General features: G+C 38.0%; 2 protein-coding genes across 5 annotated transcripts; both read left to right on the top strand.

The window, feature by feature from the left end:
- Nucleotides 1-946: 946 nt before the first annotated feature.
- On the top strand, nucleotides 947-16,950 carry LOC139940996 (uncharacterized). Of its 4 annotated transcripts, none has more exons than XM_071937402.1 (9): nucleotides 947-1,148; nucleotides 1,724-1,810; nucleotides 3,448-3,539; nucleotides 3,985-4,486; nucleotides 6,131-6,863; nucleotides 8,061-8,165; nucleotides 11,763-11,901; nucleotides 12,660-12,758; nucleotides 13,565-16,950. In XM_071937402.1, the coding sequence occupies exons 3-9, from the start codon at nucleotides 3,465-3,467 to the stop codon at nucleotides 13,859-13,861; spliced, it is 1,950 nt and encodes a 649-aa protein (XP_071793503.1). In that variant the 5' UTR covers nucleotides 947-1,148; nucleotides 1,724-1,810; nucleotides 3,448-3,464; the 3' UTR covers nucleotides 13,862-16,950. The 4 variants fall into 4 exon arrangements, with proteins under 4 accessions (XP_071793503.1, XP_071793502.1, XP_071793504.1 ...); XM_071937401.1 differs by having other exon boundaries at nucleotides 1,724-1,818; XM_071937403.1 differs by lacking the exon at nucleotides 1,724-1,810.
- A 661-nt stretch (nucleotides 16,951-17,611) lies between these two features.
- LOC139940408 (piggyBac transposable element-derived protein 4-like) lies at nucleotides 17,612-26,941 on the top strand. Its single transcript, XM_071936639.1, has 2 exons — nucleotides 17,612-18,095; nucleotides 19,509-26,941. Exons 1-2 carry the CDS (start codon nucleotides 17,792-17,794, stop codon nucleotides 21,395-21,397), a joined length of 2,193 nt encoding a protein of 730 aa, XP_071792740.1. The 5' UTR covers nucleotides 17,612-17,791; the 3' UTR covers nucleotides 21,398-26,941.
- The last annotated feature ends 163 nt before the right edge of the window (nucleotides 26,942-27,104 follow it).

The following is a 27,104-nucleotide window of genomic DNA, read 5'->3' as shown; positions in this document are numbered from 1 at the left end:
GTGAAAAATTTGACTCTCATAAATGGCCGACCGTTTTTGTCGACGAGGTAAAAGGAAAACCACGCAATTTCGAGTGATACTTGTGTGGGGCATTATATTCTACTTTTAAAAATATTTTTCTAATCATACGCATTCTATCACAAACGGATACATACGCTTTTCAAAGAACAACTCGACCGATCCAAGGCAACGTGTTCCTTCAAAGTATGGTGGCCTGCGAAAAAAAGACATCTACGTTGTCACAGGGCAACTGGTTCCCTTTCATACATGTACATACATACAGAACAGGTTCATATTTAACTGTATTTTTTTTAGATTTGGTTATTTTTCAAATTTACAGCTTAAAATTGTCATTATGGTCTGTAAATTGCTCTCGAAACAGGATTTTAAAACAACAAATTTTTGTTTTACCATTTTTTCCTCCCAATCGTGAAAAATATGCTGTAGATTTTACGACTCAATCTAATTTTGCTATGCTACCTTTTTTTCAAAATGGATAAATCACACGTATTTATTGCATTAAATCACACTCGTTGTCGTGTTTTAGTTTCAAGGGATAAACAAATCTACCCCTCCTACTTTTTGGTTGGTTTTGAGCAGCAAAGGATAAACAAATTTTTCCCTTCCACTTTTCAGCTTGATTTAAGCACCAAAGGATAAACAAATCTAACCCTCCTTTTTCTTGCTAAGTTTGTGCACGCGATACTGAGTTTGTTCTCCCCAAAATATTTTATGGAGAAAAACAGCATAATTTCAACACATGTGTCTGGCTTGTAAGTAAACAGGTATCGTTCAGGACCACTGGATTTGCGAAAATGGGGATTCCCCCAAAATGTCCGGATCGTTGAATGGCCTCGGCGGTGTTACGCCACCGTCCCGTGTGCAAACAATTAAATCGAGGGAAATTTAGTAGCACTGTTAAAGATTTCAACCAGTGATGCAATAACTCAACTGCTTGCATATTCCCTCCTCCATGCTTATGCTATATATGTGAGTTCTTCATCTGTCCTGGGTGGCACATAGACAGTTCACAAGAGCTTTTGGTAGAAATATGCTACTCATTCAACAGGGGTTCTACTAGTTTCGATTTGACGGCAAGTGAACATTGAACGTAGTTCCCTTTTCCCGAGTTCTCCAATCGTACACAAGTGAGTATATTTATTGTGCTCATAAATGTACCTTTGACTTTGACAATATTTTTATTTTGAATATCGGACTTCTCAGTTCGGAAACTATAAGAACTGTCCTGCTGTTTTACTACCCGGGCGGAAGGTAGGCCTATAGAAAACTATAGGAGCGTAATTAACTGCCTTGTCTATAGTCAGTTCTTGAATTGGTATCCACGTTTCGACTAGTTTACTAGTCATCTACTTATTTATCTCCTTATTTACTCAAAATTTTTGTATAAGAATGATCTCCCACCAGCTAGTACACGGATAAAATAAGAGTGTCACCCCTGCATGCCCAGGCACGTAGATTATGGCCATTTCAAAAACCACGGCTTCGGCTCCAGAATCGGCTCAGGCTAGCTGCCATGGCCTTGTTGTTCGGATAATTTGCTTGTGCTTTGCCTACGTGCAAAGGGCTTCAGACGAGAGGACGGAGCCTGAAGCCAAAACCAAGGCAGAAATCGTGATATCGAAAAGGGCCTGTGTAAATAAAGGAATGATGCAATTGATGGGGAAAACCATGTTTATTTTCGGTATCTACTTCCTGCTACTAGGTACGCCATCTCGTCAGTTTGGTATATGGAGTGCTGGTGACAACTTGTCTTTTCCGTCGAGCTCTAATAACAGTCAAGCCTGCACAAGTGAGAAGGTCTATATTGTTTTTTTTAAGTAAAAGTTGATTTTTATGGTAGGCCTATGAACAAAATGCACACACTTTATCAGTAATTACATCTGAGATAATAAGGAACTATTGTTCATAGTAAATGTAAAGATGCATGGTCAGATCACGGAGGTAAGAATAAGTTTCAGCGTAAATTCGTTTGTTCATGCTATAATAAAAATGTCTACTTAGTGTAAGTCTGTGGACTTTTTTGAATTTTCACATACAGACACCCTGTGCTGCTTAGTTTTCTCTTTTATTTTCCCTCCATGATTTTAGTTGCGATAACGTCGTGATTTGTGCTTCCCTCTCCATTGCATTGTACTTTCAAAAGCTGTACTTCTTATAAGTTAGTTTTTATTGTCATTAATTTACAGAGTCATTACCAAACATACTTATAGCAATTCTACTTCTACAGGAGGAGTTATAGGTTTTCTCAGTCAAATTCGGCAAATGAGCAGCCAATTTCATTTTCAGGCGCTCGAATTAAAGCTATTTTGCCTCCCCGGTTTTTACTGCGTTTCAAATTCAGAATTCGGTCATTCAATTTCGTTTTGAGGCATTCAAGTTCCTAGCACACTCATTCTTTTTCATGACACACAATCATCATTCAATTTAGCAAAGCTCGTTCGACTAGAGATTTTGCTGATTTAATCATTTTCAATTTCGTAAAGAGCCAATCAATTTCGCTCACCGAGGATTCAAATAAGTACGACTATAAAGAAATACGAATAAACAGATAAACTGTTTCGTACCTTCACAGGTTCAAGATGGAATGCTCCCTTCAAAAAGGCGAAGTCGAGTTGAACACTACAATCAATCTTTTCAAAAAATGAAAATTTATTTTCTTTATTTTATGTTTCCAGTAGACTTTTACCTTGGGCCCCATACGGGTTGTTTTTGTTCTTTATTTTTTTCGGGAGACCTTCAATGGTTAACTGACCTAGACCTGACATTTGAATGTAAATGTTTTTTTAAAGTTTAAAAAAAATGTTTTTTCCGGTTGTTGTTTTTGTAAATATTCACCAACCATCTGTTGGCGTGCCAGACATCTTGGCATATTATGTTCAAGAGTGCCAAAACATTAACCGCATGCCTTTAACATTCGTATAAGGAAACAACAAGTTAACCAAGCGTTTTTGTTTTTGTTTTTTTTGGCACAAATATCAGAGTTGCGAAATACCACAAACAACAAGATTTTTTCACAATGCGGAAAATCCTATCATAAATAATTATTACACAGTACCTTAACGCAACAAACAACAACCCTACTACATTGTACTTCGTACAATTTCGGCTCCAGTGTAATGGCTCAGTGCATTCTGTCAATAATGCTAGGCAACGGGGGAAAAAAATCCTTCTTCTAAACTTCTCAAGAGAAACAACAACAACAAACAACAGCCGCAAAACCCAACAGTCTTATAGTACACTGACAACAACTTAGTCAGTTTATATTCTTCAAAAGTTGTGCCATGATCCTAGTTTTGCAAGCTTATGCATTTTTGCTGTTGTGTTGTACTTTTTTTAAATCAATAAAAAGGTGAATTTAGGCAAGGTTCTTAAAGGTGACTACAGGCCAAACAAGGTACTTAAAGGTGACTCGTCTCCTTTCTACAGATTTAACGGAAGAAGCCATGGCGTCAGTATCTGAGGAGATTGTAAAATGCGGTTATTTAACAACAGCCAAGGAAAAGATATCACTTCTTAAGGTAATCAATTCAAACTATTACTTGTGTTTTCTAAGGCCAATTTATAAAAAAAAACTTGATCGTCCGCTTTTTTCCCCCCTTCTTTTTTCTTTGACTTCTTTCAAAGGTGGCCGCCTCTGCATTTTAATTCAAACTGGCCACCAATTATTCAGTTTACAGTCATCACTTAATGTACTTGTAGCTAGAAGTTCTTTAGAGAGATGAGTAAGTTTAATGAGAAATACATAACAAATTTGTCTTTTTGAAAATAAGGTTTGAAATATAAAAAAAAAAGGAAAAAAAAAAGGATACTGCCTCAAAAAATGAGGAGGGAGGGTACGATCAACATTTCTTTTTTCTATTTCATTTGGCCTAATAGATAAAGTCCTCATATAAGTGGATACAAAATTACATATCTCTAACCTCACGGCAAAACATAATTTTGTTTAAATGTATTGTCAAACAGAAGAAACAGAAAGCCTACTGGAAATTGAGAAGTCACACAACTGAACTGGAGTGTTACTCCAACGAACGCGATGCCAAGCCGAAGAAGAAAGTACAGCTCGTCAACACCGAAGTGTACAAACACACAAGCGATGGCACGGTGCTATGCATCAAGCAATCACCGGGAAACCAAGTTCGCTTCATGAGAGCGGAGAGCCCCGAGCAGCGTGATGAGTGGTGCTGGGCAATCCGAATGGTCATCTGTAAACTGAATGGTCTGCCCGTAGAGCACAGAGCCAGAGTATACACGGACACATCAGATAATCGTAGACGACCCAATGTTGGAAGAAGCAGTAACTCCCCGCAGTCGGCTGCGCCTACATTGGAGGAGAGCTTTGTAGCTGTCCCGCCGCATCGGCCCCTGCCTGCAATTCCAGCAGAAACTGAGGATGATGGTATCAGTAAGCTACAAGAAACTCAGTTCTGTTGCGGCCGTAATCACGTTGTGGGTTTCAATAAACAAGGTGAGTTTCAATGTGTATTGTCTACATCTATCTACATATATGATAATACTTGCCAAAGCCTTTGCAGCATCTAGACAAGGTCAGAAGACAATGAAGACATTTCAGCTTTTAGAAGTGGGAGGAAAACCCCAGAGGTTCCAGGGAAAACCCACAAAGTCAAGTAGGGACGGAAAAACTCAATCCATAGTGCCCTGGGTAGGATTCGAACAGGGGTCACCAGAGGTGGAATACACCACTGCGCCAACCTGACTTCTTGTATGCATTTTTTTCTTTAAGAGGCCTTCCTCCAATACACCCAACCTCTCCCCCACTTGAATGTGATCTCTAACACCCACCCTTCTGGTTGTGGCACTTTGGACACGGATCATTAAAAATTAAAAAAAATATTTCATGAAAACAACAAACAATACTTAAGTTGAATTGTTCCTTACAGAACTGTGTGAATCTTTAAAAAGGCAAAGCATACCTTTCATTTGTTTTTATCCGTTGGGTCTTTTTGGGGTTAGATATTCCTGAAAATTATTATGTCAATGTATAGGAAGTCCCTATATAGGAATACTCAATGAGAAGCATTACTGCAGTTCTGCTTCTAAGATTCACTTTATTTTTAACATTAAGAAAAGTAAAAATTGAAGTTAAAGGCAGTGGACACAAATTACTCAAAATAATTATTCGCATAAAACCTTTCTTGGTAACGAGTAATAGGGAGAAGTTGATAGTATAAAACATTGTGAGAAACGGCTCCCTCTGAAGTAATGTAGTTTTCAAGAATTTTCCACGAATTTGATTTCGAGACCTCAGATTTAGAATTTGAGGTCTGGAAATCAAGCATCTGAAAGCACACAACTTCGTGTGACAAGGGTGTTTTTTTCTTTCGTTATTATCTCGCAACTTCGACGACCGATTGAGCTCAAATTTTCACAGGTTTGTTATTTTATGCATATGTTGAGATACACCAACTGTGAAGGCTAGTCTTTGACAATTACCAATAGTGTCCAGTGTCTTTAAGAGAAAAGTTGAAAATTTAAATATATTTATTAAGTATAAAATGTACAACAATAAGACAACATTTAAAATGTGCACAAGACCGGGGTATATTTTTTACATCACCACATTTCATAGAGGTGAAATGTTTCTCAACATGCTTTATACAATCGAAAGCTTCAGGGGGCTTCTGACCAACAGTTGTTTTTATTGCCATTTATTTTTAAGAGTTAATTAATAAATGTTCACCTTCACTTTAAAGGCACTGGACATGTTTGGTCAAAGACCAGTATTCTCACTTGGTGCATCCAAACAGTATGCATGCATAAAATAACAAACCTCAGTAAAAGCTTGGCTCAATTAGTCATCGAACTTGAAAGAGGAAAATGAATGAAAAAACACTCCTGTTGCTTTACTTTGTGTGCTTTTCAGATGCGTAACAAAAGGCTTCGGCTGAAGTCTTTTATTGGAGTGAGAAGTTGTCTCTTTCTCTTAAAGTACGTTCCGAGAGGGAGCCGTTGTCTCACAATGTTTTGTACCATCAATAGCTAGCTCTCCACTGCTTGTTACCAATAAATTGATGCTTACAATAATTATTTTGAGTAATTACCAAACGTGTCCAGTGCCTTTAAGACATTTTTTGTTTGTTTATATTTCAAGGCACTAATTTGGCCACCACGGATGTCGTCTATGAGAACGTCCATTACGTCCAGTCCCTGGACCAATGGGTGAAGGACGTAGAACACAGAAAGAATAACCTTTCCACTCAATGCGACATCTATAACAGCTTTCAAGAACTTGACACTTTGACAAACTCTCGAGTTCATAGACCTACGTCAACGGCATCATCGTCGTCGATGTCATCGTCGTCGTCGGAAGAGGACTCGGGCCGAGCCTCCAGCGAACCTATTTACGAACAGAGTATCCCACGCCTAAGGGAGCCCGAGGAAAACGATGATCGGGCGTGTGAGATTGAAGACCTTTATTTAACTGCATGTCAGAAACCGGAACAATTCGCATTAAATAACCTGAGTAAAGTGCGGCATCAGCAACCAGCAGTGTCCGTAACCTGTGATCCTGTGAACTTACGTCCAAGGCTTACTTCATTGGAAAGTACAGAAGACAATACTGTCGACCCACCAGAACTACCGAAGAGCCCGAATCCAGGACCGATGCGAAACCAGAAACTACTCCCCGAACTGCCGCGACGCAAGGCACCAACTCCCTCTCCACGCCAGGCACCACCTCTGGTACCGCGACGCCATGCACCAACTCCCCCGCCACGCCAGGCACCAGCTCTGAAACCGCGACCGCGACTGCAGAAAGCACACAAAGAACCGCCACCTCGCCAAGAGCATAGTATGCCAGGAGAAGAGCTTCATCAGAAATTACAGTAAGGGAAAACTTTTATTTTCTTAAAGGAACATTGCAGAATTGTTTTTGCGAACAAAACAGTTGTTGGCAGTGGAACCACTTTTTGTAATCCACCATACACATAATCTGACTAACTTGTAGAAGTTTGAGATCGATCGGCCATCTGGGTCACTAGAAAATAGTGAAAAACCGATAACACATTTTGCATGACAGTGACTTAAAAAACCCGAATAAAATGCTCACTGAGTGATAAACTCCAAACGAGAAATTAGTTTTATTTATTTCTCATCAAACATAGCATCATCTTTAGACCGTGTAAGTTAACTGACTCAACTTGTAGAAGTTTGAGATCGATCGGCCACCTGGGTCACTAGAAAATATTGAAAAACCGAGAACACATTTTGCATGACATCGAGTTAAACAACCCGAATAAAACGCTCACTGAGCGATAAACTCCAAAAGAGAAATTAGTTTTATTTATTTCTCATCAAACATAACATTTCAGACAGAAAATTTTCAAGGGATGTTTTCTACTATCATCTTTAGACCTTGTAAGTTTTATGTAAATCTGTGATCTTAGACAATTTTGTTTCTTACCAATTAGGTTATGTTCCCTTAAACTCTTCCTAACTTAAGACTAATCTTAGGACTTAGGACGAGTTCGAACCCTGCACTGCATGCAGACCTTAAGATTAATCCTAAGTTAAGGCGAGTAACTCGTCCTAACTCGAGATAAGACGAGTCCTAACTCTTTGTGAAATCGACCCCTGGACACTATTGGTAAATGTCAAAGCCCTTGAGTCTTCTTACTTGGTGTATCTCATCGTATGCACGAAAAAACAAACCTGTGAAAATTGCGAGATAATAATGGAAGAAAAAACACCCTTGTCATACAAAGTTGTGTGCTTTCAGATGCCTGGGAAAATTATGGGACCTCAAAATCTAATTCAGAGGTCTTAAAATCAAATTCGTGGAAAATTACTTCTTTCTCAAAAACTACACTACTTCAGAGGGAGCCGCTTCTCACAATGTTTTATACTGTCAACAGCTCTCCATTGCTTGTTACCAAGTAAGTTTTTATGCTGACAATTATTTTGAGTACTAACCAATAATGTCCGCTGCCTAAATGGCAAAGTTGAAAACATGTCCGTGTATCTTTTGTGTCTATACCGTCTTTATTATCAGTATGGTTTTTCTCTCCTTCCAAATGTTTTAGGACACTCCAAGATGAGCAGAGAAAACATAGCATAACCAAGACTGTCAAAAAGCAGATTCTAGTTGGAAACAAAATCAGACTGATGCAGGTGAAGAATGGTATTTGGTGAGTGTTTTTCTGTAGTATTTTTCTTCTTCATATAAGTCACCCATTTTTTTCAGATGCTCAGATTACTACACAGTTAATCATCAATGATAAACTATAGCATGTATAAGGCACAATTACTGAAGAACAACATTCAAAGGCGCTGTTCAGGTTTTGTCAAGATGTTGGAAAGCAAGCTAGAATAAGTTTGTTTTGAGTTTCTGCTGGAAGAGAGTGATGTTGTGTTTTTGTCTGAGGTATTCCGGAAGTGAGTTCCAGAGTCTAGGTGCTATGTTGGAGTAAGCCCTGTCCCCGTAACTTGCCAGGCGAGTTGGAGGAACATGTAGCGTATTGCTGATAGTTCTTATAACAAGCCCGCAATTGTTTTTCTGTACATCAAAATCAAAATTGCCGTAAAAATAAATCAGGAACAATTTTGAGGTTTATATACTATACTATAGAAACAAAAATTGCTACCGAGGGACTTCATCAAAGTGGCCATTATTGTTGACTGTGGTCAAAATACGGCCCAGGGCACCATGACAATGGTTTATCAAAGACATTTATCATGGTGCAGCCATCTTGAATTTTTCCCCATTGATATCAATGTTACCTAACCGAGGCTGGAAGAAAAAAATAGTCTGGTTCCTATTTGCAAAATGATTATTAACTGCATTATTGTGATTCGATACGAGGAGCATGACCAAGATGGAGGCAACATGATAAAGGAAAGGAATGGATTAAGCAATGGACTTAATAAATAGTACCGTCATTTCTCTAGAAATGCAGTTTTGTGAAACAGTGCCTTTATTGCCCGACCAGTTGCAAATAAATCATCGAAGGAATGTACCTCACAAACGTGATTAAAAAAAGAAGAAAAAAAAAAGAAGAAATTGTACGAAAACGTGCTCAAACATGTAAATTTTAATGAATTTTCTATAGATTTTATTTATATGGACATTTGATATGGTTTTTGATGTGATATTTTCCAAATTTGTTATGACAATTTTGTCCTTGTACCTTTTGTGCCTTTGTTATTTTTATTGTCTGGATCACATTTAGATAGTGATTATTTTTCGCTTTTTGGTTATCCGCAGGCTTGTTCTCTGTGTAGTCATATTTGTATTGCATATTTTTTGTATCTGTTTGCCTGAAAAAAAAAAAAAAAAAAAAAAAATGCGAAGGTCAGTGAAAACAAAATGCTGAATCGTCACACAACCATAAGCGGTCATCACTGAGGTAAAACAATAAAATTAGCGCAAGGGTATAACGCACCGAGCACAACTCGCCGCCATTTTTTGACCCAGTAAGGGCACATGAGGTATATGCACGGGTTCTATCACCTAGGCCTATATGAACTATAGATTACAGTTATTGTCAAAACAATTAAGGATCAATTAACTTTTTTTTTTTCCAAATCTCTTTTGATTTCCCATTAAAATAACTGGATGATGCAGAAGAGAATAATTGGTATGTATGTTGCCGTTGAATGCGCATGTCATTGATGGTGATTGGTTATTATTTTGTAGCACAGAATACAGAGATCCGAAAATGCCATGTTTTGACTTGTTGAGATCCTGTAAAATTGACCTCATGGCACTTTCAGAATTCTGTAACAATGCACTGTATGGTACGTTCCAAACATTTTTTACATCAGACGTAGGATTTGAAACTGTGCATGGTGGAAATATAATAATATAATAGTAAGGTTTGCGTTAACACCATGTATTGATAATCTCTAAATGAGTTGTTGGTTTCAACTCGTCGTTTCGATCAGTAGCCCTCCCTATGGTGGCCCTGAAGGGACATCGCATATCGCAAACGTGTGCGCATACGTATGCAATGTCGTGAAACAATTCGCAAATATGTGCGCACACGAATGCAATGTCGTGAAACAATTCGCGAATATGTGCGCACACGTATGCAATGTCGTGAAACAATTCGCAAACATGTGCGCACACGTATGCAATGTCGTGAAACAATTCGCGAATATGTGCGCACACGTATGCAATGTCGTGAAACAATTCGCGAATATGTGCGCACACGTCTGCGAATATTATTTGCGATGTCGTGAATTTTATTGCATACCATGTTGCATACCTTTGAATAAAATGTCTAATGATCTGGGGGGTTTCTTTCCAACAGTGAGATAAGCGGTAGTCATTGCAGCAGTAGTCTTTGTTGTGAGGCAAGCGAGGCGGGTGGTCGTCCTTGACCTGGTGCCAAGTTCCTGGGTATACACATGCTTTACAGAGGGAGCCTGCTGTAGCGCCACAGTACTCCCTAGATCGGTAACAAATTATCCACAACTATGACATCATCCTAATGGTATGCAACATGGTATGCAATAAAATTCACGACATTGCAAAACAAATCGCACTCGTGTGCGCACATATTCACGATTTGGTTCACGAAATTGCATACGTGTGCGCACATATTCGCGATTTGTTTCACGACATTGCATACGTGTGCGCACATATTCGCGATTTGTTTCACGACATTGCATACGTGTGCGCACATATTCGCGAATTGTTTCACGACATTGCATACGTGTGCGCACATATTCGCGAATTGTTTCACGATATTGTATACGTGTGCGCATATATTCGCGATTTGTTTCACGACATTGCATACGTGTGCGCACACGTTTGCGTTATGCGATGTCCCTTCGGGGCCACCATACCTCCCCCATGCTCTGATCATCTTCCAAAGCTGTGCATTCTTTTACATACAAAGCATGTTAGATATTGGTGTGTGTTTATGTCTAACGGAACCAGAAGCCCCCCCCCCCCCCCTCGCTATAAGAACCCCCCACCCCTGTCGTCCAGATGAGATTAAAAGTAAAATACAAATTGTGGTGGAGAGGGGGGGGGGGGGCGGGGGGTTGTAAAATATTTCTGGTTACACCAGTGTTTGTACGTTAGGTAGCCGTCAGAAGCTGTTATGTAGTGGTTGCCTTATAATGCACGTTGGATACAACTGACCATTGTTATGTATTTCATCTGAATATTCATCTGCATGTCCATAACATTCATAAATACATTAAAGGCACTGGACACTATGGGTAATTACTAAAAATAATTGTTAGTATGCAAACCTGGTAATTACCAATGGAGAGCTGCAACACAGTTTTTGAAAATGAGGTAATTTCTCACTCAAATAATTTCTCACTTCAGAAGGAGCCTTTTTATTATGCATATAGGGTGTTTTTCTGGCATTATTCTCTTGCAAATTTGATGACAAATTGAGCCCAAATTCTCACTGGTTTGTTATTTATGCATATGTTGGGATACACCAAGTGAGAATACTACACCAAACGTGTCAAGTGCCTTTAAATGGTAGAAGAATGACCCGTTGAGTATGGCGAGCCAAAGTAGCATTTATTAGCATTGGCAATGTTTAAAACAATAAGATCGACGATGTATTTATTGTATTAAAGGTACCTTTAAATCGTGTATACATTATTTGTAAATCATTAAGAGATATTTGAAAAGTAAAAAATAAAAATTCAACAGTATATTTTTAAAAAGGGACTCCATGGTTAAATTCAGTTTTTTAATCACTCCTGATACAACGCATGACTAAATTTCTGTTTGGTTTTCTGTGTATTCTGTATAGGGTGGCAGGATGGGATGAGTCGGAACCTTCACTGGGAAGCATTTTTAGGGTTGGGGACCAGCTCATCAAAATCAACAAGCAAGCTCTGACGTCTGCAAGCTTTGCTCATAGTATAATTGACAGTACTGATGACGACGAGGTACGTATATCGTTTGTTTTAACGTGCAATTGGAGACTTTTAGGACGCTTGGTGGCAGCAGACTTACCAGGTGAAATCCATTGTTCTCGGTAATGTGCCCATGCTCAGAACTACATAAACAATGGAAATTTACCTGGTAATTCTGCTGCCATATATGCGTCCAAAAGTCTCCCAATGGGTGCTAAGATTTTTGTTTTGTTTTGTTTTGTTGGGGGTGTTGGTGTTGTCTGCCTGTCTCTCTGTTGGGTGTTATTATTATTATTATTATTATTTTATTCGACCATCCCACAAAGAACAATAACAATACATGTAATTGCAACGGTGTGTCTGTCTGTTTGTTGTTGTTGTTGTGTTGCTGCTGCTGCTGCTGCTGCTGCTGTTGTTGTTGTTAGGTTGTTGTTGTTGTGTTTTTTGGTTTTTTTTGTTGGGGGTGGGGTGGGGGTTGGGGGTGCTTGGTTCTTCTGTATACAAAGAGGCTTATTTGGGGTAAGGGAAACCCTCAATATATCGGGTATGGTGCAAAGATAACCATCAGACGAATCTTGAGATTCATTGGATTGATTCTGTCTACATCGGAGTGTTTACAAGTATAAGAAATTACAACCGAGATGTGACATAGATGAAACGTGTCGTTTGTGGTCAAACTCAATGGTTGGGGGGGGGGGGGCCTAAAAAAAATAACAAAAAACCTCAGAGGTATAAATTTCAAATGCAACATCTATGGTGAAAACAGTTAATTCATTTTCTTTTAATTGCAGGTTATTGTTGTTCTGAAAAGACTACCCCGCGCTACTGTGTGTCCAATAAAGAGACGTACACCACGAGATGAGCTTGGCATCAAACTCGCAGGAAATGAGGTATGTACTTATTATTATTAAAGACAGTGGACACTATTGGTAATTGTCAAAGACTAGCCTTCACAGTCGGTGTATCTCACCATATGCATAAAATAACAAACCTGTGAAAATTTGAGCTCAATCGGTCGTCGAAGTTGTGAGATAATAATGAAAGAAAAAAACACCCTTGTCACACGAAGTTGTGTGCGTTGAGATGGTTGATTTCGAGACCTCAAGTTCTAAACTTGAGGTCTCGAAATCAAATTCGTGGAAACTCCTTTCTCCAAAACTAGGTCACTTCAGAGGGAGCTGTTTCTCACAATGTTTTATACCATCAACCTCTCCCTATTACTCGTTACAAAGTAATGTTTTATGCCAATAAATATTTTGAGTAATTATCGATAGTGTCCACTGCCTCCTTAAGCATTATTATTATTATTATTATCATTAAGCATTTAGGTAAGCTATGCATGATAAAACCATATCACAGTGTTTACAAAGATCAATAAGTTAAACATTATACAAACAACAATAGAAAAAATCAATTAGGAAAGAGGTAGGTTTTGAGAATCTTCTTCAAGGCATAGAAAATAATAAAGTATGGAGGCATCATCTGGATTAGAATTGAAATACGACCAAATATAAACTAAATTTTTTTTATAAACGAGTAACCAAAAAAAAATTCTGTTTAACAGGGCAGAGAAAATAAATAAATGCAGTATGGATTTTAGAGCTGAAATACGACCACTGTCGTTTCATCTTAGAGATTGCCTGTGAATGATCTCGGTTTGAATACTAATGTCAATCTGTTTTTATTTCCAAAACAGATCATCGAATTACACGAATGTGGTTTGGTATCAAAGTACGGCTGTCTGAAACCTCAAACAACGGGCGTGTCAGGAGACATGTGCAACTGGGCGATTACAGAGGTGAATATGGTTCCATTGGATCTGTTTGCGAGCGAGGATAGTATTTTCAGGACATTGAGGAGTGGGACTTTGAACGAGCTTGTGCTCGTCGTTCAGCCGGTTGACTTCGTTCAGAGGATCAGAGAAAACATGCAAGAAAAGGTGTACTCATCAGCGCATTCTTTGAAGGATACTATTGATGAATACTCAAAATAGCATAAAAACTTACTTGGTGACCACCTATGGAGAGTTATTGTGTAAAATACATTGTGAAAAACGGCTCCCTCCGAAGTAATGTAGTTTTCAAGAAGGAAGTAATGTTCCACTAAAATATTTGAATTTGATTTTGAGACCTCAGAATTTGATTTTTAGGTCTCGAAATCTAGCATAAAGCACACAACTTTGTGTGACAAGGGTGTTTTTTCTTCCTTTATTATCTCGCAATTTCATTGTCCAATTGAGTTCAAATTTTTACGTGTTTTTGTTGTGCATCTGTTGATGAGACACACCAAGTGAGAAGACTGTTTTGACAATTACTATAAGGTGTTCAGTGTCTTGTTCAGTAACCTTGAAAAAGTTCTTTTTTACATGCATGATGTAAAAAGAAACTCGGCTGAAAAAATGTTATTATTATTTCAATTTCCCCAAAACCTTTTCCAGATAAACAATTTACTTTAGTAAAAACATAATGTAACAAATTATTGTGGTCGTTAATGTTGCAAGCACTATATATTTGTTTTTTTCTTCATTGCCTTTTCTATGGTGTTATAATTTTGTTGATTGTCTCGTTTTGATGTTTGTCATTGTTCATTGTTTGTTTTTGTCGTTCTTATTGTACAATGTATAATTCTGCTGTATTTTGCTTACTCTTTTTAGCTTAATGTTTGTAAAACACTGTACAGCGTTTTGAGATTTTTTATGTAAGACGCTATATTAAAAATAAATTATTATTATTATTATTATTATAATATGCTTATAAATTTTGCAAGATAGTTATAAATGTGACCAAACTTTGATTCAAAAAAGTACAAAGTTTGTGAAAAAAAGTTATGTGTAGACTCGTGGCGACAATGTACTCGCCGCGAGTACATTTAATCCATGAATCTACACTTTCTCGTCAATTCTCCTCAACATATTTTAAATGTACATTCAATAATGTCAGTGGCATAAAAGGATAAGAGCAACACGTTTGTACGAATTATTAAATTTAGGTGTACAAAACATTTTTTTTAAATGCACCATGTTTATATGTCTACTATACCATAAACTATTGGACAAATTAATTGCTCTCATGTAAAAAATAGAACCTTTGAGATAGATTGATTTTATTAAAAACGCCGATTGGGGTTATTATGATCATGTTGCACAAATTGACATTATGCAGTAACGTACATGAAGTATGACAGGTAAGGCATGCAGTACCTTGCGAATATTTATTAGTGACTTTGTTTTTATTTAAAGGCTCCGGACACTAAATTATAAAAAATAGTTCAGCTCGGACACTTAATAACAAAAATAATTCAGCTGAAGCATTTGATCTAAAAGCAAACGAATTTGTACCAACAAGGTTCTTCTTTCATCATTTGATGATCCATTGAGCCAACATTTTATTTTTATTTTTATTTATTTATTGACATCCAACAGCGGAAAGCCGCCACTTACAGGCATCGTTAAAGACTATGTAAAAATATAAATTTAACAATGAATATAAATATAACAATATATAACATTAAAAATTACACAAGTTTTCACAGGTTTATGCACAAGTTGGTATGACACCATACACAATGGGAATAATGACCAAAAGTGTCCATGCATTTTTTTATTTTATGTAGTCTTTCTTTTATTAGGCCTGTAGGCTAAATATTTTATTCAAATGTTTGCAATTTAAGATCATCCTCAGTGAGGGAGGTATAGTCTATAAGTGGTGCTTGCCCAACATGCGCTCCATATGCCTATATATGGCTTGACGATAGTCTGGCTACACTTGTAAATGGCCAAACTTGAATGCTTTCGTTTAGAGGTCTAAATTGCAGGGCATGAATGATATATATATATTTGTCTTCCCAAAAAATAATATATTTTTTAATTACTTATTAAGATTAAATTGTTTTGTTTAAGCTGTCTTTTTAGTTCTGAAAATTGTCTGTACATTATTTAGGAAATATTTACGGCTCGCATATATCCATGAATAACTTGTAGTTAGGCCTACTGTAGAAGTTGTTCAAGTGTGAATACTTCATCTATTACTGATAGTGACCGGTCTAAAAAAGACCCCGAAAAGGCCTAAAAAGGTGTTATATTTTTTTGGAAATAGTGACTGTTTGATAACTTTGTAATTGACCGCAAAATTGTAAAAATGTTTATCACCGGTCTATTAAAAAGACCCTGATGAAAATGCATACAAATTTAGGTGTGTAAATGTAAACCCCAACAACTGGGATATTAAGAACTATGTTCACCCAGAATTCTGTAAAAGCAGCGACTGTTTGCTTAATGTAAAACCATTGTATGCTATTATATAGCCAAGAATAAATTTGTAATTAGACTTGCTGTCAAGCAGTCATGAGAGCAGCCCCTCTCATGCTGACCAACCCTTTCGCGAGAGAGACGTTTCGCGAATCACAGCGACTGACATCTTAAACGACTTGTCCACAAGTCTACTTTATGAACATTGTAAATAACTATGTTGTTAAAAACAAGATTGTAATTGGAAAGAGAAACAAATAATGGTGTTTATTTATTAACATTCCAAAAGTTGCAGTTGAATTGTAATTAAATCACAATCATTACAATATTATTAGTTGAAAGTAAATAAAACGTGTGATAAAAATACGGAATACCAAGAAAAGAACAATAGGCCTTATTATTATATGCAAAAAAAAAATAACCTCAAAAACGAACTGGATTATGTAATAATATAACATTCAGCAGAGTGTGGGTTCAAGTCCTGGTCGTGACACTTGTGTCCCCGAGCAATGCGCAAGACACTTAACTATAATTGCTTCTCTCCACCCAGGGGTATATGGGTACCTGTGAGGGCAGAGATGTTTCTTGTGGTTGATTTAGCCGAGTAGCGCATATTAATGTGGGAGGCTGCAAATATACTCCCCACCAGGGTGCTGAGATGGGTTTTAAGGAGTGATTTAAGGCCCAGTCAGGGGTATTTGGGACGCCCTCCGGGTGTGAAAAGCGCTATATAAGAACGGGTTATTATTATTATTAGGATGGCATATTGGTCCAATAATTGAACATAATAAAGCACCGGTTGCCTCAGTGGTAACCCAAAAAACCAAACATCTATGTTGTGTATAAAGAGTTTGTGTCAGGTGTAAATTTACAATGAACGTACGGTAAAATGGGGCGTACGAAAACAATTACCTTTTTTGGTTTGATTATGGAGGAATACAAAATGGCGACCATCGTTTTTAAAAATAACACAATATACATTTATATAGGCTTAAAACAAACGAACAGTTCCAATTTCACACAGTTCGTTTTGAATTGAATTGAATTGCTTTATTCATCAGGTATATAAAATAGTTTATGTTTGTATTATTAAAGCAATTTAATTCAATTCAATTCGATTCCAAAAACCAAAGCGGGCGCCAGGCCTGTGCACTTGTTTCCGCGGACCATGAACTGGGGTCTTTCTTCCCTCTAAAATGGACTCGTAATCCATGAATCAGAATTACGATAATAACCCCGAGTTCGTAAAATTGCAACCAGCTCCATTTTAAGGCATAAACACGATTCAAGTAAATTAACACAGCCACCCACAGTCGCCCCAAACACGTAATATTCCGTGTTGTTGGGTTTTGCTAGTTAGTGACGTCATGTGTTCGTTTAGAGTGTCGTTACGTTTTTTTAATACACTGACTGCCTTCATCCCGTAGTGCGTGTGCAGTGTGCTCATGCTACGGCCTACTGAGCGCTACGTACACTATATACGTGCGTCGTTGGAGCTTTGTTCGTCCATGGTCCTTTCACGACCTGTGTGGATCTGAGCAACGTATGAAACCTTGTTTGTTTTTGTACGAGAAATACGTTCATTTGCTGCAATGACTCATGTTTCTCAAACCTACTAAACCTGTTTACGTTCGTAGTAACGTATAATTAGTTCCCGAACTCATTCGTCCATTAAAAATGGCATTAAACGAAGCACGTATTATGGTCAAGCTTGAACCACAACCATACATCTTCGACAACGTCAGCAGCAGACAGCAAGATCCCGCACCGCTGTATAGATCTGCAGCAGAAAATGGCGTCGGTGCCGTAAACGTACACGTACATCAACCTACTACTACTGCAGTATCGGTAGCTGATGGAACCGCCGTGCCTGTGGGGATTGTAGGCAGAGGGTTTACGTATTTGGAGCGTAGCTCGGCATCCAGCGATATAAATGCAGCCAACTTGGAGTCGCCTAACGCATCGGACTCATTTCAGCAAGGTAAATAAATGTTCTTGTTAAAAATTAGTAAAAAGGGAAAGAAGAACCGTAGAATTTGTGACGTGAATAGTTTGTTTGCAACCTTCGTCCAGCTTTGCAATTATGTAGCCAAGACGTACTTAGGGAGGGCAGATTGACCGGTCTACAATGATGTAATGTAGACACAGGTCGGAGGCGGGGCCTTGTGGAGTGGAGGGGATGGGGGGGGGGGGGTGCTAGTAGTAGTACTATTCTGCTACTTCACTTGTCCAAGCTTGTTTAGCAATTGTTGATATTTATTGTTTAGAGTAGACATCTATGATCTACTCCCACACCCAGTGCTGTGATTGTGTGCTATATTAACTCTCTAAAAACCAACCTCATTTCTTCAAAAGTTATTATGGTTCTAAGTTCTATTCTGCTACTTCACTTGTCAAATCTTGTTTAGCATTATTGTTGAAAGGTATTATTTTATACAGACATCTACTCCCACACACAGTGCTGTGATAGTATGCAAAAATGCTAACTCTCTAAAACCAAGTTAACCTCATTTCTGCAAAAGATAGTTCTATAAAAGTTCTGTTCTGCTACTTTACGTGTCAAAGCTTGTTTAGCATTGTTAACATTTGTTAAATACAGACTACTCACACACACAGTGCTGTGATATGCTAACTCTTAAAGCCATTGTACACTTTCGGTAAACCTAGTATTGTCCAAAGGCCCACACTTCGTTTATCACAACTGATATAAAAAATAACAAACCTGTGAAAATTTAGGCTCAATCGGTCATCGGAGTCAGGAGAAAATAACTGGGAAAACCCACCCTTGTTTCCGCACGTTTCGCCATGTCATGACATGTGTTTAAAATAAATCCGTAATTCTTGACAACGAGAATTGATAATTGTTTTAATGTTTTCTCGAAAAGTAAAGCATTTCATGGAATAAAAAAATATTTCAAGAGAAGTCTTTCACCATTTATACCTTGTGGTGATCTTTCATTCTTAATAAATATGTATGCCCTTCGTTTGTTGAACAGGCTGCCAGCAGCAATTCAATGAACAGATACGTTTAAATTGGTTAAGTCTTATCTGAAATCTGACCTTTTTAAGATTACTTTTCATAACATAATTGTTGGTTTTTAATGTTTAAAAAACCTGTTTCTGTGTAAAAAATTTTCTTTTGTTTGTACACATGTATTTTAAATGATTTTAATTTAACAGCCATGTGTGATGTCTGTGACATGGAAGACATTTTCAAATAATAAATATTCTTATTATAGTTATTATTATGTAGCAACATTTGTTTAAAGAGTTCCTCGGGCAGACCAGTGGTGATTGAGTTCGCTAAATGAGGCATCCGTGGTTTCATTGTATTAAAAATTACAAAGTTCAACCGATTCATATCAGTCTTTTTGTTATTGTTTTTTATTTGTAGGATATTTGGATGATCTGTTCAAGTATGACGAGGAGTCGGACTCAGAAGATGAAAGCAGCGACACAACCCATCCCTACGTTGATGACCTTGACCAACAGGTCACATGGACAGAGCAGGCAGTCACAAACAACGTCCCGATATTCTCCGCAGAAGAGGGCCCCAACTTTTCCAATTTCAAAACCTGCGGACCCGCCCAAGCGATGGATTTCTTTCACCTGTTCTTTCCAGAGGACCTTTACAAGCAGGCTCAAATAGAGACCAATAACTTCGCCGAGTACTACCAGGAGAAGAAGAGAGACCTGGGTCGGGAGTGGTGGGAATGGTGTGACGAAACGTGGGAGCCGGTCGATTTCAAACAGGAGATCCGAGTGTTCATCGGCATCTGTATCACCATGGCCGTTCATGCTCTGCCCGATCCCAGAGATTACTGGTCCACACAGGAAAACCTTGGCAGTTCAGTCGTAGCCGAGTCCAGTATGAGTGTCGAACGCTTCGACAGGATCATGCATTATTTCTGTCTCAGTAACCCATGGAAAGATCCGGAGAAGATAGCCAACCTTGAGCGGCGAGATGAAGCGTGCAGCCGCGACCCCCTGTACAAGGTCAGCACTAGTCTCCTGGAATACGTCAAGAGCTCCTGCATCAACCTGTACAACCCACACCAAGATGTGGTCATGCGAGAACTCACAGGAATCGTTGATCACAAGACGGGTCGCAGGACAAACGGCTGGAAGCTTTTGGTATTGCAAGATGCCATCACGGGGTATATCAGCAACGTCCAGTGGTATCGCGATCCGACCTCCGGATTGATCAACCCGAATGTGACGTACAAGCACGCAGTCAACAGCCTTGTCAAGAGCCTGGAGGGTAAAGCTCACTGTGTGTACGCGGATAACTTATATATCTCCCCCACTATGGCTTGTCAGTGCATTGACGATCACAATATCCACATCACCACCAACTCTTCCAACTGGCCTAATGGCATTCTCAATCCTGATCAGGATCTGAAAACAGGCACTTCTAAGTCAGTCCATCACAACCAGGTAACAGCAACAGTATGGCGGGGGAAGAAGGTCAAACGGTGTCTGTCGACACTTTATAACTGTTTCATGCAGCCTGTGACTCAGAAAATACGCAACGCAACAACAGGACAGCATGCCATTGAGACGGTGCTGTGCCCAGCTGCAATAAGTAAGCACATGTCCCTAACCAACAACACGCTACCACGACTGCTTCTATCCCAAAGTTCTGTCTTGCGAGACATGACTAATACATGGTGGAAGCGACTGGTATGGCTTCTTATCGACATATGCGTTGACAATGCCTACGTTATGTGGACAGCAACCACCCTGAAACACTTCTCGCGTTCAGAGTTTGCCATGGAAGTAGCTTCACAGTTGATCCTTGGTCCGGCCAGTAAAGAGCATCCCCAGTTTGGAGAAGCTGACTGTAAGAATGACATCCAAGTGCAGAGTACGTCCAGCATGCAGCACTCCAAAGTCTCAACGCCTGTACCACCCACCTATCAGTTGGTCATGAACCAACATAATCTCTTGGAGGAGACCTCAGGACCTGATGATCTACTGCAGCCTCAACCGCACTTTGGCGACACGGATTTAGACGAGGAACACTGTCTGGTCAAGTTCCCCGGAAGAGGTCGCAATTGTCGCCTGTGCATCGAGGACAACACAAGAACTGTCAGCGGTCGCCGACGGGACACCCAGTTTGGCTGCTTCACATGTGGGTTAAACCTCTGTCGATCGGGTTGCTTTGTCAGATACCATGAAATTCACAAATACAAAATCAATCCGCTCACTCTGACGAAGACCCAACTGTCTTTTGACCCACCGCCGCAAAAGAGAAAGAAATACAAACCAAGAGTCAAATAAAGTAAGCTGATTTTACTTTTCCCTCCCTTTTTGTGTGCTACAAGTTATATAAAAATGATAAACACTGTGTGAAGTTTTAGCTGTAAAGAAGATTGTTTTTTTTTCCTTGCAAGAAACAAAGTTGCATGTTTTTATACAAGTAATCTATTTTGTTTGCAGAAGAGTTTTCAGTGCACAGCCACGATCATGGGTACACTTTTTTGTTACAAATACACAAAATGAACAACATATATCTACTAGCACCTCTTTGTGCAGATTTTGTATTCGACAAACTTTAGCACTTTTGATTCATCGTTGTCACAGCGACTGTTTTAAATTGATATTATAGATATACCTTGACCAGTAGTTTTAAAAAAAACCTGTTGTTTCTACATAAGAGAGGTTTGCGATAGCATCATGTTAAACCACATCAGTGTATGGGTAAAAAACAAAAAATTAATATTCTTTATCCCCGATGCAAATTTAACATCTATTATATCGTTGCGGTACCCGCTGCCAAAAACATAGGATTCGAACTGCCTCTAGCTGCCGGGCAACCTCGGTAGTCTAGTTGGTAAGACACTGCTCTAGAATTGCAGGGGTCGTGGGTTCGAATCCCACCCGAGTAAAATGCCTGTGATATTTTTTCACAGGACTCGGGAAAGTACTGAGTATACAGTGCTAACACACATCGGTGTAATGTATGGGTAAAAAACAAAAATTAATAATCATGTTAAACTGTTGTAAAAAAAAAAAAAAGACGGAAACAAAATTGTGTACTTATATGTAAACCCTACCCATGATTGTGGCTTGGTGCTACATAAGGGCCCAATTTCACTGTGCTGCTTAACGATAAGCAAATTGAGCTTACTGTAGCAGGACAAATTTGCTAAGGTACAAGCATATTTCATAGGTTAGCCGAAACATTTAGGCGGGGATATTGCACGCTCACCATGGATTTGCACTGTGACGTCTTAAATATTTTTGTTCGGTGAGCACCAGAAGGTTAGCAAGCCTTTTCTTGTGCTGACGTCACTGGAAGGTATACGTTTCGTAATCCTTAAAATTAATGGCAAAAAACTATTGGTAAGAAGCATACAGCAGCTTTTGATGTATAAAGCATTTGTAGAAAAAAACACAGTAATGTGGTTTTAAGTGTAAAAAGATATAGTTTTTATGCCTCAAAAATTTGAATCTGAGGCGTTACTGTCAGTTGTTTCTCAGATTGCGTTTTTTTTATTAGGAATTATTTTTTCCAGTCTTCGACATTTATTTGAGTACAAATTTTCGGCGTCATCTAAAAAATGCAACCAAGTGATCTCAGTGAACATCATTTCTGATATTTTGTCAGACTTTATTTTTCTTTGCTTTTTAATTCTGTAAAAAATATTCACATGTACATGTAAAACTGTTGACCATAAATCAAAGTTTGTTTACAAATTGAACATAAAATATTTATTGACTAGAGGTTTACACTTAGACACTGGACACTATTGGTAATTCAGGCCTGATTCTTCACGGAGGCAATGGAGGCGATAGCCTCTGTTGCCCCTTGCCATTGCCTTGGTGCCCTTGAAATGCTCCAGTAGAAATTTACAATTTCCTCATAGGTTGCCCTTTGCCAAAGAGAAAATGCCTTGGTGCCCTTGCCCATTTAAAAACAAAGCATACAGGCCTGGAATTACTCAAAATAATTGTTAAGCATAAAACTTACTTGGTAACAAGCAATGCAGAGCCGTAGTACAAAACATTGTGAGAAACGGCTCCCTCCTGAAGCAACGTAGTTTTTGAGAAAGGTAATTTTTCACTCGAAGCTGAGGTCTCGGATTCAAGGCATCTGAAAGCACACAACTTGTACGCCATTATTCTCTCTCAACTTTGACAACCAGTTCAATTGAGTTCCAATTTACACAGCTTTGTTATTTTTTGCATATAATTTTGAGATACCGGGTATCATTGGTCGATTTTGCCCTATTGCCAGAGCACTGGGTAAAAGTAGTCAACATCACGGAAGAAAACGTTAGTCGTCGGCGGTGATTTCTTATTAATTTAGCATCGTTTTTCTTGCGGGAAAATTGATTAAATATGAATGGTTTTAAATTAAAAAATCAATATTTTTGTATCAAGCATAAATGTTGCTAAATATGCATCGCAAATTGGATCGCAAAATTTGCGATGCACTTTTTAAAATTGCATAGCAAATCATCCAAATTGCATCGCAAATTGCGATGTGATACAGGGGAAATCGTTCACTGTACCCCAAGAGAAAATACTGGTCTTTGACAATTACCTAATGTGTGCAGTGTCATATAGTGACTGTAGTTGTACAATAGACTTTCGGGTAAAATGCATGTCTTTTAAAGAGTACAGTAGTATATAAAAGGAAATGGGTGTTTTTTAGAAGAGTCGCATTCAATCCCACCCTGTAGTTTTCAATAAACATTAGCCAACCAAACTGTGAACATTTATTCAAATACATGTAAACGGGTTCCATTTTGCAAAAAAGCAAAAAAGGAATTTTAGGGATTCTACAAATGTGGGACACTTAGAGAACCGGTGTCCCTTGTGTAGTAGCTCTGTTACATCATTAACTTCATACTAGAGCCCAATTTTACAGAGCTGCTTTAAAAAACACAAAAACTAGCTAACCACAGCAACATTTTGCTTTATGAATCAGATGAAAGTTACTTGCCAAAGTACATATATGTACATTTCAATATGTTCGTGTACATTTTTGACTTGTCTCCTGTAAATTTGTGCTTAGTCACCTGTTAGTAGAATACTTTTCAGCAATTGTTTGTTCTGCTCAAGCAGCCCTATTAAATTGGGCCCTGGTGAAGCAGGAAGGCACCATTCAATAGAACTCTACACCAATGACGTCACTTTTGCTCAAATTACCTGTGCAGACATGCGTACATGTACGTCGGACCAATATTTCACCATCTGGCGTTGTTTTGTAAATATTATGTTGCTACAGTCAGATAGTACAGACAGAAAGTAAACATAAAGCTTGTACATGATGTACATACAATGTAAATGCATATAATATTACCATAAACGACAAGTAGATACTTCATTTGTATTGAGCGGCTGTAAGCAGCTAATTTGATATGCAAATAATTACCTGATCTGAGATCCGGGTACTGAGCTTTCAAAACTATTTTTTTTCCTTTGGCGTGTTGTTTTTTTATCAAGAAGTACGACCAAACTCTGATAACAATGTATTTGTTTTATTTACTTGTCATTTTCTTTTCTTTACTTAGTTAACTTGAAGTTTGGACCCTCTGATATCACACTCTGAGGGCCACGTTCGGGGAATTACCTATTTTTGTTTGGTGACATGTGTATTGACCAATGCACGACACGAAATGCAAGTCTTCACACACCATTTTAAGGGGGCAATTTATTATTGAACATTTTGCCCTTCAAAATGGCTTAGTAATCTTGAAGTTTGGATACCGATATCACACTGTGGGTTTTGCATTCAGGGAATTACCCATTTTTATTTTACGATGCAGGTACTGACCCTGCCATGACAGGAAATGCCCCTCTGCGTCTACCATTTCAAAGAGGCAATTTGTAATAGAACATTTTGCCCTTCAAACTGGCGTCACTAAATGGGTCAGATCAATCGGTCTGATCTGGAGGTTTTCAAATGCTATTGTTTGCAACTTTGACGGCTAAGTATTTCGGTTAAGGTTGATTTTGGCAAGACGTTTATGAAGTTTCCTCATTAAGAAGTTTCAGGGAGCTTCAGAAAGATACTTGTTCTTCCCACTCAAATAATTACAAATTCTGTGCTCAAAGTTTAGAGTCACAGTATTTGTCTCATAAACTCTTGAACATGTGTAAACAGTAATTGAAATACATACTAGAACATTACATTCATCCAAATGTTTTATTGGTACAAGTTGTTATTAAACCAGAAATTAATTTAATAGGATTAATAATAATAATAACATGCATTTATGTAGCACTTAATACAGGGTTTGTAGGTAGGGCTGAAACATTGTAAGTAATTGTATATTGACCAGATAACAAAGTTATTGTACAATAACAAAAATTACATAATTTTAAGTGATGTATTATATGTACAGTAGTTTAATGAACAGACATTGTGCTATGCAGCAATAAGACAAAACAGAAAGCCTCTAACGAATTTGTTCAGCTATTTATTAGATTAAGATTAACATTAGGTAGGATTTGAAACTTTGTATGGTGGAAATATGATATAGAAAGGTTTGCGGTAACACCATGTAATGACAATAATAATAAATGAGTTGGGAGTGGTTCTGAAAAGCTTTCTCCAGAAGACAATCGGAGCATACTGATCGAAACATCGCGTTGAAACCGACGTTTTTTTTTCCCCCAGAACCACCCCAACTAATTTAGATAAAGTCATTACATGGTGTTATTGCAAACCTTTCCATATAGATTAACATTGATTTATTTAACAACATACATGGCCATAACTTGGAGGCAACCAACTGCACTGCATGCAAAAAGAACACCTTTTCAGTTCATGACGACTTACCATACCTCTAACTATCCCAACCAAAAATAATAATCAAATTATTATCTGAATTTTTGTGCTTTTAGCATGTTTAGAGATTACCTGAAACTGGTTGCCTTTAAAATGCGACATGAACTGTAAGGAACTGAAACGGTGTAATTTATTTATTATTAAGTACACAAGACTAAGTACACATTTTCAGGAAAAATTTGCCTTGTACAAATTTTCAGGCAAAATCTGCTAAGTACACAAGGCCTTGTACAAATTTTCAAGCAAAATTGCTAAGTACACAAGGCTTATATATAGCCTTGTACAAATTTTCAGGCAAAATTTGATAAGTACACAAGGCCTTGTACAAATTTTCAGGCAAAATTGCTAAGTACACAAGGCTATAGCCTTGTATAAATTTTCAAGCAAAAATGCTAAGTACACAAGGCTATAGCCTTGTACAAATTTTCAAGCAAAATTGCTAAGTACACAAGGCTTGTACAAATTTTCAAGCAAAATTGCTAAGTACACAAGGCTATAGCCTTGTACAAATTTTCAGGCAAAATTGCTAAGTACACAAAACTATAGCCTTGTATAAATTTTCGAGCAAAATTGCTAAGTACACAAGGCTATAGCCTTGTAAGTACACAAGGCTATAGCCTTGTACAAATTTTCAGGCAAAATTGCTAAGTACACAAGGCTATAGCCTTGTACAAATTTTCAAGCAAAATTGCTAAGTACACAAGGCTATAGCCTTGTACAAATTTTCAGGCAAAATTGCTAAGTACACAAGGCTATAGCCTTGTACAAATTTTCAAGCAAAATTGCTAAGTACACAAGGCTATAGCCTTGTACAAATTTTCAGGCAAAATTGCTAAGTACACAAGGCCTTGTACAAATTTTCAAGCAAAATTGCTAAGTACACAAGACTATAGCCTTGTACAAATTTTCAGGCAAAATTGCTAAGTACACAAGACTATAGCCTTGTACAAATTTTCAGGCAAAATTGCTAAGTACACAAGGCTATAGCCTTGTACAAATTTTCAAGCAAAATTGCTAAGTACACAAGGCTATAGCCTTGTACAAATTTTCAAGCAAAATTGCTAAGTACACAAGACTATAAGCCTTGTATAAATTTTCAAGCAAAATTGCTAAGTACACAAGGCTATAGCCTTGTATAAATTTTCAAGCAAAAATGCTAAGTACACAAGGCTATAGCCTTGTACA

This window comes from Asterias amurensis, chromosome 8, assembly GCF_032118995.1.
Source record: "Asterias amurensis chromosome 8, ASM3211899v1".
Taxonomy (NCBI): Eukaryota; Metazoa; Echinodermata; class Asteroidea; order Forcipulatida; family Asteriidae; genus Asterias; species Asterias amurensis.
Note: the sequence above shows the minus strand (reverse complement) of the source record. Positions and strands in the feature narration are given on the sequence as shown.

Bases quoted from the DNA above. Each gene is read 5' to 3' on its own strand.
- LOC139940996 (XM_071937403.1), top strand. From the start codon at position 3,465: ATGGCGTCAGTATCTGAGGAGATTGTAAAATGCGGTTATTTAACAACA. The intron at 8,166-11,762 runs GTGAGTGTTTTT...TATTCTGTATAG, and splicing joins CAGGTGAAGAATGGTATTTG to GGTGGCAGGATGGGATGAGT. The intron at 12,759-13,564 runs GTATGTACTTAT...TTTCCAAAACAG, and splicing joins TCAAACTCGCAGGAAATGAG to ATCATCGAATTACACGAATG.
- LOC139940408 (XM_071936639.1), top strand. From the start codon at position 17,792: ATGGCATTAAACGAAGCACGTATTATGGTCAAGCTTGAACCACAACCA. The intron at 18,096-19,508 runs GTAAATAAATGT...TTTTATTTGTAG, and splicing joins ATCGGACTCATTTCAGCAAG to GATATTTGGATGATCTGTTC.